This window comes from Sminthopsis crassicaudata, chromosome 5 (assembly GCF_048593235.1).
Source record: "Sminthopsis crassicaudata isolate SCR6 chromosome 5, ASM4859323v1, whole genome shotgun sequence".
Classification (NCBI taxonomy): domain Eukaryota; kingdom Metazoa; phylum Chordata; class Mammalia; order Dasyuromorphia; family Dasyuridae; genus Sminthopsis; species Sminthopsis crassicaudata.
Window position 1 is genome coordinate 50517033 of NC_133621.1, and position 13165 is coordinate 50530197.

Here is a 13165-nt window from a genome sequence, read left to right on the forward strand (position 1 = left end):
ATGAAATCTTGAATATTTAGGAAAAATTAAACAGTATTTTTCCATTCACAGCTTTCCCAATCCATCAAAGATTCTTTCTTGTGATATTACATGCTTTTCTGGGACTGAAGAGAAAGAAAGTGAAATAGAAGGTGAAGTGTTTTTGTTTGTTTGTTTGTTTGTTTGTTTGTTTTGTTGAGGCAATTGAGGTTAAGTGACTTGTCCAGGATCACACAGCTAAGAAATGTTAGGTGTCTGAGGTCAAATTTGAATTCAAGTCCTCCTGAATTCAGGGCTGGTGCTCTATGTCTACTGCACCACCTAACTGCCCCAGGTGAACTATTCTTAATGGTTTCTTTTGTATTTAGCTAAATGTTACCTAAATGTTAGGACATAATCATGGAGAGAAGTCAACCAGATCTTATTCAGTTTAAGTGGAGAGGGTCCAACATGCATAGAAAATGAACTTACTGTATCAATTATCAATAGGCCTTCAAGTAAGAGAATAGACAAGATATAAGGAACAAAAGATACCTCACAGAAGCCTGCCCTATTAGAAGGAATCTTTTACACAAGTAGATCTATCTAGTAGTTCATTATATGGACATTCCCTCCAATGGCTCAGGTCATTGTGGCCCATGTGCTTCTGTCCAGACACTTTGCCCTGAACTCTACCCAATCCTGAGGAATTGCATTCCCCTAACATTGAAAGGATACCAGAAAGGCACTCAGGCTGTCCAGAGAGATCTTAGGATAATAATATGTGGGAGTAAAAAAGGCCTTTTGAAGTATTGTTAAAAGTCTATATTGTTTTGTTTATTTCTTAGCCTGGAAGGACCTAACCAGTGGGAGTATGAATAATTGCAAGCTTCCTGGAGATCACTTTTATCTCATTAAACCTTCCAATGAGACTCGCATCATAAAATACATCACCACATGCCTTGAAGTGTCATATTTTTCCTAATGCTTGGAGTTTTAATTGTTGTTAGTGGATAATATAATCTAAGTGGATAATAGTAATTTAAGACAAAGTAATTGTATACTTTTAGTGCATTCCAGTCTCATTTATCAATAGATTGAATGCTATGCTTCCAAAAAAAATGTCAGGATAACTTATTAAAATTAAATATCTTTCTTGTCATATGCCAAAAAAAAAAAATCTTTGATTCTTCAAAACAAATAAGTAATATACTAGACAGTCAAATTGTATTGTTTCTCTTTGTATTAGGCTCTCATTTGTAGGTTTATCACAAATGATAAAACATAAGTGTACTTTTCCCATTATTTAGCCTATGGAAAAATGTTGAAGAAATGATTGAGATGAATTTATCCATGTTTCCATTAACACAAAAATTCACAAACTTTCTGTGATTGTATACCTCTGAGAAATTCTTGGTATGAGAATGTTCTCTACCAACAGATCAAAACAATTCATGTCTAAGGTCCAAGAACTTATCTGAGGGGCACGGTAATTAAGTGACTTGCTCTATGATCACACAGCTAATGTCAGAGATGAAATGAAAACTGATATCTTTTTACTTGAAAATTCAACACTCCCTATATCACACCAGGCTACTTTTCTACCATTAACATAATTAGGATCAACTTTCATATACCCTTTCTCCTTCTTTGAGAGTGGAGTAAACTAGAACTAAGAAAGAAAATATATTTACAATTAAGTAGCTTGTCAAAATAGAACATAACCATTACAATATTGCTCAGCATAGAGGTTATAAAAAAATTATCAAATTAAATTGAAATGTTGATTTACTTATTAGGGGAGGATTTTATAATAATCAAATCAGATTTTTTTTATTTGAAAAGAATTGCTATTACATTTATTGGGGATAACTTAAAACTAATAAAAATATAAATAAAACAAGTCAGATTTTTGTAATTTTTATTATATAATTATGTAATAAAAGCCATAGTAATGCATTTTGACTTTGAGTCTTGACTTGGTTTTGAGTTTTGGTGTTATGGGTTAAAATAAACAACAAATTATATGGAATTTCAAATGTGTGTTATTTCTTAACCCTTAAACTGATCTTGTTTGGAGAACTTTCCTCAGTAATAGGACCTAACAAAAATAATTTACATTACCAACTGTGTCTCTTGTCCAATACTTGTTAAAGTCAATGTGTGCCATAATAATGAAAGACTTAGAGTACAATAGATGCCATGGAGAAATTTCCATCCCTGACACTAAGTAATATTTTTTGTCCTCATTTCCTCAATTAGAAAGTTGAGCTTATTGGCCAATTAGGTGATACTATCTTGTTCTAATTTTATAATGCTGTATTCACTCCAAATTTTATCTTCTCTAGACTAAATATACCCAGTTCCTTCAAGAGATCCTCACGTTGTGGACTCAAGGCCCTTCACCATTTATGGTCACCTTCTTTTAGGGACTCTTATGAACATCCATTTGTAGAACTGAATACGGTCTTCCAGATGAGATTTGAGTGTGGTATAATATGATGGATCTATCACTTCTTTCTTCTGAAAACTTTATTCTGAAACTATCAATCACCTCTTTCCTCTACTTGTAGCCTTAAATTGCATTTCATCTGCTTTTTAATAGAATTTTTTTGTTGTTAATCATTTTTATTGTAGAAGTCCCTAGTGGATTTACTTTAAAATAAGAGTATATAAACAGAAGTGTCATGTTTTCAGACCAGGTAAGCATGAAGCTATTTTCTCATTTTTGTTCAGTCTTCACACAATCACCAATCTCTTATTTTTTTTTTTCTAAAAAAACAAACAAACAAAACAATCCACAAATTTCTGTAGAGTTAAAGTAAAATTTTATTTAGGTTTCTTCTGCATAGTTCACTATTTTAATTCATATTAAGGAGTTAGGTGAAACATGAAGAGTTAATAATATTACCTTTTCCCTTAAATGTTAGTTTATTTCACATCCTAAGAAAGTTTCATGACAAAAAAGAGTACTATTCTAGATCCCATATTTTTCTATCAGCTCTTTTGCTTTAGAAATATAGGCACTCATGGCATCTTCCTTTGACAGACCTGAAAAGGAAAGAAACAAATTGTGTTTGCTAATCTTCTGGCATAGCAAGCAAGAAGTATATGTTACCCAATTCAACAATTAAACACCTTTTTGGAGGTTCCATGCTTCCCATTTGGCTTTGCCCTTTAAATCGAGCATTCCTGGACACTCTGCCAAAAGAAACACAGGTTTTTGTTAAATTTCACATTTTTATTAGTTTATTCACATTTTATAGTTGTTCAAAACCCCAATTTGTTGCCCAATTACAAAATGGGTAGATATTGTACCGATGTCAATGTCTCCAACAATTGATTGTTTGTAGAGTCCATAAAGCTCTTTGAGTTCTTCATCATCTGGCCTTGTTTTTAGTTTCCTTACATCTTCAGCAGCATTATGAAAATCATTCTGAAAAGGGAGGAGGAAAAAGTCAATTTGCTACCTCTAGGCAGAACTTCATTTGTATGAGCCTATTGTAAAACAGATACAAATAGACATAGGAATTAAGGAAAATGAATCCAAAGGCTTAACTGGCTCTCTGATTAAATTCTAAAGTATGTCTTAGGAAATATTCTGTCTAATTTCTACTTAATTATAAAACTACTTCTTTCTGCTTTGTAAAATCCCAAAGTGTAATATAAAGCATATTATTATTATCATTCCTTACATTCATAACAAAATACAGGGATGAGTGATATTAACCCCTTTGGAAACCTAATTTAAGGGATAATTCTTCTCCTTCCTTTCTTCACCTCTCTATTCTTACTCCCACCCCAACTTGGGAGTTAAAGGTCTTGCATTGCTCTCTGTCATCTCAACAGCAATTGCCTCAGAACCTTTCTAGCTCCCCTTTCTTTATAGTCTCCTCCCATTAGAATGTAAGCTTCTTGAAGGGACGTACTGACTTGTTGGTTATTTTTACATCCTCAGCACTTTGTGCATAAACATAACTGCACAGATTGTGGCACATAGTAAAAACTTACTAATGCACTTTCTAACTTTCTGCTTGATTCAGAAAGAACAATAGATTGATTGTGAATTGAGAGAGACTTGGTGTTAAATCCTGACTCCAAAAGTAATTAGTTGACTAATTATTTGCCTGAGACATGTAACTTCTGCATCTTGTTTCCTCCTCTGTAAAAGATGTTACTTTTGGAGTCTTACAAAAATGAAAGTTTCAATATTACAATGCAGGGTTCTTATTAGGAAATTAGTTTGTAAGCCTTAAAATACATACAAGTGATAATGATGCTTATTAACCATTATACTATAATTAGGTAGTTTATAACTTATTATGCTACATGTAATATAATTATTGCCCAGATAATTTTTTCCCTTTCTTATTTCTTTGCCAAATGGAAATTAGATACCTCTTACATATTTATGAGTTAGATATGCATTATTGGTACAATATATTCTTTCGCAAATGCAGGGATAGAATGAGATTATTTTCATTAGATTCATATTTATTTAGAACTGATTGCTCTAAGCTCTTATCTTCTATGCCCTATTATCTATTGAAAAGTAAACTCTGATGCCTTCATTTGAAAGTTTGTTTTATTAAAAGAACACTGAGAAATTTTGAATTCCGTTTTTGGCTGTTTTAAAAATAAGAAACAAGAAAAAAAGTTGTACAACACAGTTGTAGCACCTCAATGTAATCAGCTGTTCTTTGTAAATAACAAGGATATGCTTGAACAACATTTTTTCTATTTTTTCAATAGTATTTTATTTTTCCAAATATATGTAAAGATAGTTTTTAACATTCATTTTTGTAAGATTTTGTGTTCCATATTTTTCTCACTTCCTCCCTCACTTCCCCACTCCCCAAGATAGCAGGCAATCTGATATAGATTAAACATGTATAATACTTTTAAACATATTTGAATACAAACTTTGACAAATGTTATAAGGAGAAAAATTATTATATAAAAATAGTAAAATTTCCAGTAATCAATTTAAGAGATATCTTCCTGTTAGCCTGCATTCCCAGAACCATTCTCTTTAAGTGAATAAGTTAATTTTGATAAAAATTGAAATGTGAGACCTAAAAAAGAAAAGATATTATCTTTCCCTCAAGATATTCTATGGAAAGAAACTGATCCATTTCTTAAATGTAGTTAGCCTTAAAACTAGTGCAAAGACTTTCAATAATCATCTATATATAAAGTTTTTAGGTTTTTTATTGTAAAAGCTTAATAAGTAGATGCCAAAATAGGAAGGCATCTTCAGGGTCATTTAGTACAACCTCCATTCAATAAATGCCTCCTACATCACCTCTGAAAAATGTCTATGCTTGGTCATTCAAAAAGGAGGACTCATTATTTTATAACAATCCAGCCTACTATTCCTATTCTAGTCCTACTGGATAACAATTCATATAGGGGTGAGAGGTAGAGGAGACTTTCATAATTGAGTGGAAGATTTTCCTAAAGTGGGGGAAGACTTTAAAAAGGAAATTAGCTAAAAGGCTATTGCCATATTCTAGATGTGAAGTGACAAGGGTCTATATAAGAATGATGGCAGGAACAGAAGAAAAAAGAAGACATGTGATTTTTTAAAATAAATACTGCTACTTCCCTTTAGTATTCCTTGTGTGACACTATTTTCAAATACTTCAACAGTCTACTTACCAATCTCTAGATGCCTTCTGCCATTTACTTCATTAGTAAATATAATCTTAAATTTAAAAGGACATAGGAAGTAATTTTATGCCTGTCTCACAAATGTATAAGGAAAACTAAAAATATATGTTTTTGTCAATTTTGCAAAAAGTTTTTTTAAAAATTACTAAGTCTATAAAGATGCTGACCTTGCTGGCAAAACTTGCTTTCCACTACTCTAATCTCAGGAAGATAAAAGAAAACATTTACAAGATGATACCAAAAAAAAAGGGAAGGAAAGAACACAGGAGAGAGAAAAAGAAACTACAAAAGAGGATAAGGCCTTGTGTGTCCATGTGTAATATAAGTTCACCATTTTATATATCAGGTACTTTTTTTTCCATTCCATTTTTTCCATTCCATTCATTCCATTTTCCAAAAATTCCATATTTGAATTAATGAAAAATGAATGAAATTAATTAGTGGAAAATGTAAGTAGTATGTAAGTTTTGCTCTTAAAGATTAATTGAAGTGTGTGGATGAAATCCACATATGCAATCTTTTAAAAGAATATTCAAGCTCTTTATGTATTGTCTTCCCACTTAGAATTTAAGTTCCTTTCAAGCAGGGATTGCTTACATTTTCATTTCCTGTATCTAGTATAATGCTTGGTACATGGTCTGTTGTTCTTCATTCTCAAAGAGGTCCAAAATGGCACCTCTATGTTAGAGTTAAGTTAGTGTGTCCTACTGATCAGACCAATGCAAGTTACATAGTAAGCACTTAATATGTGCTTTTTCATTAATTCATTTCATAATAATTCAGAAGTGGAGCACCAGAGTAGAATCCTCATGGATCAAATATAGTTCAGCTGAGATGTTATATCTAGTCTGTCACATTGTAGATTAGCTCAGTTTAGCAGTGGAAATATTTGTTCACACAAGAACTACACTCATCAAGGAATTTTTATGGGATAATTTCCGAGACCAAAAAAGGCTATTGAATTTGATAGTTTCAGTGTTGTGAGTTCCCCAAGACACATATAATCCAAATATGTGTTCTCCTTAGAGAGAACTTATTCTCATCACGTACACTACCATGTGCTTTGGTAAGAGAGTTTGATTCAGGTATATGGATTGGATGTTATGTAAATAGTATGTATTTGATTTGCATTTTTAGTAAATGTTTTCATTAATGTTGAGTATTAGTAGTTTATTGTTTGTGATAATACATAAGTAGGGGCTCATGATCTGTAGGGCTGACAGGAACAATCATCCACGAGGATTATCCCTAGGACCCTAAAGTAATAAGTATAGTTCACTACAGGAACTTGGAGGAAACTGTAACTTCTCTCATAAATATAGGTGTTGTTTACCATGATAGAATATGTTTCTTGAAGGCAGGAACTGTTTCCATTTTGTCTTTGTATCCCAAGAGCTAGCACAGTGTCTGGAACTTAATAATAGATCCTTTAATAAACTATTGTTGATTGTTGACAAAATGATTTAATTCAATGATGCCATCCTAAAAATGTATTTCTTCTGTATTTTGTAGACACTACTGGCCTTTCTAGCTAGGATCTTATTTGTTTTCCCACTTTAAAACATATACTCAAATACTAAAGATAAAAAGGTCTCCTGAGACTTTTATGATGACTGATTATTTTTTAGATCACATATTGAATGGTGAACCAAATTACTTACTCTAATTAATTCTTCAAGTTTGGCTTCTTTCCACAGGATGAATTCAAACACTTGATTTATTTATCTTCACTAAGTAAATCTCTCACTTCAAATATTATACTTGCTTTTTTTCTCTAACTTGAATATGGAGATGATCTAACAAATCATGCCAAACTGAAAAGGCAACAGTGACAGGCCTGGTAATAACCCATATATCTGTTGTCACAGAATCATTGAAACTTACAGTTGACTAGCCATGTAGGCCAACCCATACTTTTCTTTATAACCTATTCCAACAAATGGTCATCTAGCCTTTACTTGAATTTCTCTAGTGAGAAAGAAATAACTATCTTCTGAATCAACCAATTTTGCTTTTGGATATTATCTGCAAGAAATATAAAGGACTTCTTTATAAGACACCTAAATTAGCTTATCTGCAACTTCTATCTATCATTCTTAGCTGTGCCTTCTGTGGCCAAGAAAAATGTTTGCTGATTATAATACCAATAATACTATGTACAATGTGTTTTAAAGTTTGCGAAATATTTTCAAGGAATGATGAAAAAAATCATTTATTAAGCACTTACTATATACAAAGAACCACCCTTGGGGGTAGGTGTATTATTTTCTCCACCTAGCAAATAAAGAAACTAAGGGGTTAGATGTTATACCCAGAGTCAAGCAGCTAGTAAGTATTTGAGGAAAGATTTGAACTGTGGTCTTTTTTTACTAGGCCCAGAACTCCTATATCATATCAAATACCCTCAAATATTTTCTTCATCAACCTACACTTCCCCATTTCTTCCAACTAATCTTTGCACAGCATGGTAAAATAAATAACATTTAAAAACCAAGCAAAATCAAATAGAATTTAAACACAGGATGACAAATACCTCAAACTAGAATCAAACCCTTATATAGCATGGTAACTGATCATTTCCAAGGACTACCCCACACTAAAGTTGGAGAGGCTATTTTAGAGCCTGTTCTAACCTGTACCAAAGACCTACTGGTCTATCCCAAGGATGCTAAAGACCCCATTACATACAATACTAAACAAAAAGTTTTGAGTGAATATTGACTGTTTGCTGCATCTTTAGCACACCCTTGAGTTTGGTGACTGGCTCAGAAGAAATGAATTAAATACAAAATGTAATTGTGAGCAAATTGATGGCACCTTTAATCTTTGTTTTTCCATGAAGCCCTTTATGAGCTAATGTTCACCCTCTATGAGAAGAATACTTGAAGTCCAGACAAAACCGTGAGAATGTATCTAACAAATTTGCAAAATCAGCATGGGATGAGTCAGACTTCCTCCCAATTTCTTATCTCTCTTCTTTGCTCAGTCAGTAGATTGTACTGACTAAAGAATATTATACTAAAGAATAGACCTAGAAAAGGTAACAATTTGCTGCCTCACTAGAACCCTCCCCCACCAAAAAAAAAAAAAAACCCAACAAGGGAAACTGTTTAAATATCACTTATATATTTAAGAAATGGGTCTTTTGCTATTAAAAAAAAAAAGAAAAGAAAAAGAAAGAAGCTGGAAATCCATATTTATTGCTGCCTCCCCAGTCCCCACCCCCAGCTAAAATATTATTTAAATGAAAACAAAAATCACATGTGGGCAACTATCCCTACCATTCAAATGGATAATATTAAACAATTCTTCCTTCAACTACTTTGAAGTGGGATATACTCCATAGCTAACTTATTCTAACAAGCCTATCAAATCACAGCTCAACTGGACCCCTTCACCACAATTTCCTTATTTTTGAAATGAGAATAATAACCTCCCATAGCCATTGTGTGCACAAAATGAGACTGTATGTATAAAGCTGCTTTGCAAGTCTTACAGTCTTACACAAAGATTAGTATTGTCATTATGATTATTACTCAAAATCAGTTATTCTACAGAGTCAGACTGAGTTTTTTTTTAATGATAAGAGTTAATTGCCCATGATACTTTTTTTTTTTTTTTTTAGAATATGTCAGACCAAAATTGCATTTTTCCTGTTCCATGATGCAGAACTCAGGATTTTATCCAACTACTTATCCAAAATGCGTAAGCAAAGACTCATAAGATTATTGCGTTAGAATGAGAAAGGACTTTGGAAGAGAATGTTGATGCATTAAGGTTTGCAAAGCTCTTCATAAGTATTATCTCATTTTATTCTCATAACAATACTGTGTGCTATAATTATCTTATTTTAGAACTGATGAAAATGTGGCTGACAAAGATTAAAGACTTAATCAGGTTAACAAAGCTAGTAAATTTCTGAAAATAGATTTGAACTCATGTCTCCCTAATTCCAAGTCCAGCTTTTTCTATACTGTGCCACTGGCATCAGAGAGCACTGAATTCAACCTCTTCATTTTATACATGGGGAAATTGAAGCACTAAAGTCAAGTGATTTGCCCAGGATCACACAGCTAGTAAGTGTTTATTAAGGTTTGATTTCAGGCCATCCTAACTCCCAAATCCAGAGCCTCAATTATTGCCTTACCTCACTACCAGCTCATTTTTAAGGAAAATGTTGACTATATCTACCTTTCATGGCCTGGGTCTGAGGCAGCCCTTATCTGAGCAAAAATTACAAGTCAGCTTCTTGATTCTTCACAAAAATCTTGTATCCCATACATTTAGGACTAAGAGAATATGGGGTACTTTTTCTTTTTTTTTTCTTTAATTTTTTTTTCTGGTGAGAAAATTGGGGTTAAATGACTTGCCCAGAGTCACACAGCTAGGAAGTGTGAAGTGTCTGAGGCTAGATTTGAACTCATCTCCTTCTGACTTCAGGGCTAGTGCTCTATCCACTATACCATCCTAGCCTAGAGGCTACTTTTTTCAATAACAACTCAATATCTGAGACTAAGAAAATTCTATTTATAAACTGCTGAAATCTGACCTTGAATAAAATCTTCTCCCTCTAAGAAAAGTATTCATGTTTTGTTGTTATTGATATTAGGAGCTCTGATTTCATTTGGACAGTGACCTCTAGATGAGAAAACTATTAGGCTTCTTTTATCCATTGTCTATGCTCTCTTCTTGGTCCTAGAAAATAAGTCTTTCTGCTTCCCTAGTTTCACTCTTCAAATAGTTAAAAACAAACAAACAAACAAAAAAATCATGCTTGCCTTCTTTGTCTTTCTTCAGGCTAAACACCCACAGTTTCTGTAAAAGATAATTTTATGGCCGCCAACTTGGTCCTGTGTTTAATGTGGTGATCATTCTTGAATACAATACATCAGATATGTGTACTGACTAAGAAGGGCAATCTCCAGTTGTCTTGATCTATATCTTGCCACTAGACCCAGATGGTTACAGAGGAGAAAGTGAAACTGATGATTTTGTATATCCATTTCTCACTTGAATCCAATTTATTTGCATGTTCATGGCATCACCTCCCTGATATCATGGTCCTCTTCCAGAAAGAAGGACAAACAACAACAGCAATAACAGCCATCTGGGCTTTTTAGTGCATTTTTTAAAGAGAAAGACTATCTCTCTCTCCCAGAGATTTTCTGTAGCCACTCACAGCCTGATCTCCAAAATGATCAATATGTTATTGATGCAGGCCAGCCAATTTGGACCCTCCCTAGGTAACATGATGACCTGCTTTTAACTGCATCGCAGACAGAATTATCTATCTCAAGTGACCAACCAACTCCAGCCTCCCCAGTAGCAGAGAATATAGCTATGTGTCACCATACCTGGTCAATTGAGTGCATCTCAGAGAATTCAACTATGAATTGCTTGGTGGTGATCTAATTCTTGCCAAAGGCTTGAATGAGAATTTTAATATTTGAAAGAGATGTTTAATAAGCACATCATTCATTTCTTTAAATCCCTAGAACTTTATTCTCTGACAACATCAGAAATAAATGACTTTAGAACAGGTTACCTTAGTGCCTGATAGAAATAACTTCACTGATATTCTGGATTATGTTCCATAAAAAGGGAAATGCTTCTTCAGAATGTTGATATCAGAAGATGTAAGAAACATTTTTAGACCTTCATAGAACTGTGGTTGAAAGAAATTATATAACTTAATGCCTCTATGTAAGAGTATTCTTCTTTGAACCCAGTTCCAAGAAAAAGTTTAACTCTGATTAAAAAAAACATATGCAAGTTTGTCTATAATCAAGAATGATAAAATACAATTTCCCATATTTAAATAAATTACCAGAAAAGTCAAAGCTAAATTCAGTTGTAATCAATTCATTCTAAGTGCCAAGAAAAACTACATTGTAAGAGGGGCTTATAATTGCCCATTCAATGTGTAATATAACTAAAAAATGTTAAAGGTCATATACTATACTAGGGTTGCCATCCAAATTAATGGAGAAAACACATATCCTAACAAAAATCATATATCCTTAAAATGCTGAAACACAAATATCTAAAACAGAACTACTTTATGAGTTTAAATGTCGTGAGGGATAGGCTAGGAAATCATATTTCAATTTTCATTGTTTCTATAGGGACTCAGCACACTAGAAACATATCCTTTCAAGAATTAGCTATAGTCAAGGGAGAACTTGGCTGCCTGCAAGAAAGGAGAAAATCTCCCTTCCCAACTACTGTAACAACCATGAGCTACCTGGGGAATAAGGTACTTCTGTATTGTGATGGGAGGAGAATCCAGATATTTCAAAGAGTCATAATTGTGTTAATACAAGTACGCTTGTCATTAAGGCGAATTCCAAGCCCTGATCTTCAAAATTGCTGTGACCAAAAATTCCTCTCAAAAGCTGGGAAATAAAGTTGGAAAAAATATCCAGAGGAAGGGGACCAGAGCAATGAAAGGCTTTGGGATCATTTCATCTGAAGCTACATTGAAGGAACTGAGAAGAAAAGGTTTAGGAAGGATATGGTAGCTAACTTCAAGGACACCATTTGAAAGGCTATCATGTGAAAAAGGTGTTTGATTTAATCTTGTTGACTTCAAAAAAAGGAACTAAGAGCAATCCGTAAGGAATATTGCCTAACATTTTGAGCTATCCAAAAGTGGAATGGACTCATGGAGTAGTGAGCTCCACCTCCTTGGAGGTTTTCAAAGGAAATTCTTGTCAGGTATATTGAAGAGGAGTCTTATTTTGATATGTCAAAATTGTTGCCCTCTAAAAGTTCTTCCAAAAGTATAAAGTAAAAAGTGCCCAGCATAAAACAAAAGAAAATCTATAAGAAAGCAAAGAAAAGATGGACAGTTCTGAATACAATGTATTCTATTATTATATACATTTTCTTGAAATGGAAATTTATTGTTACAGATTTTGTGTCTACTCTTATATTTTGCTATACAAATTACATTTTTATCCCTTTGCTATCTTTTTGGTTTTTTTTCTACTTTCTTCCCCCACCCTATTTTGTATTTTAAAAGTCTTAAATAAATAAAATGCTTTTTAAAAAAAAAAAAAAAAAAAAAAAAAAAAAAAAAAAGCTCCTCCACCTGAAACTCTCTGAGGGTGGAGGGTGGAATCTAGCAGCTTCCAAGGCAGTTAGTTGTAAGGCTGAAAGGAGATAAGAAAAGCTTACCCAGTTTCTGCTGGAGCATACCAATGAATAAATTGTGCTTATGCTGCCAATTCTGTTTCTCAGCTAACAATCTGTTACTGTTTGCCTGAGTTTCTATGTCCTCTGGGATGTTTGCTGTCGTTTTCCATGTTGATTTAACAATTATATGATAACTGGCAGGAAGAGGTTAAAAACATTCATCTCTTCCCCCTCAATCTTGGTAATGTCAATGATTGCTTTTACAATTTACATGTGATAATTCAGGTTTTTTGGAATTCTCTTTAGCTCAAACAAAGAGATAACTGTGTTAAAAGTTAGTCCACATCTTCACATATAGGTTATTCTAAAGAGCAAATTATAGAAATAAACTAACTGA

General features: G+C 33.1%; 2 protein-coding genes across 2 annotated transcripts in view; one reads left to right on the forward strand and one right to left on the reverse strand.

Moving 5' to 3' along the window:
• OLAH (oleoyl-ACP hydrolase) overlaps positions 1-1845 on the forward strand; it is a 58968-nt gene extending 57123 nt beyond the window's left edge. The window contains exons 7-8 of the mRNA XM_074266658.1: positions 52-131; positions 807-1845. Of these exons, the coding sequence (XP_074122759.1) occupies positions 52-131; positions 807-943 (217 nt within the window). The 3' untranslated portion in view covers positions 944-1845. The remainder of the gene's footprint in view (positions 1-51; positions 132-806) is intronic.
• A 918-nt stretch (positions 1846-2763) lies between these two features.
• The window catches only part of ACBD7 (acyl-CoA binding domain containing 7), a 12477-nt gene continuing 2075 nt past the window's right edge, over positions 2764-13165 (reverse strand). Inside the window, exons 2-4 of the mRNA XM_074266659.1 lie at positions 3277-3394; positions 3097-3159; positions 2764-3009 (exon numbers count right to left, since the gene is read on the reverse strand). Of these exons, the coding sequence (XP_074122760.1) occupies positions 2936-3009; positions 3097-3159; positions 3277-3394 (255 nt within the window). The 3' untranslated portion in view covers positions 2764-2935. The remainder of the gene's footprint in view (positions 3010-3096; positions 3160-3276; positions 3395-13165) is intronic.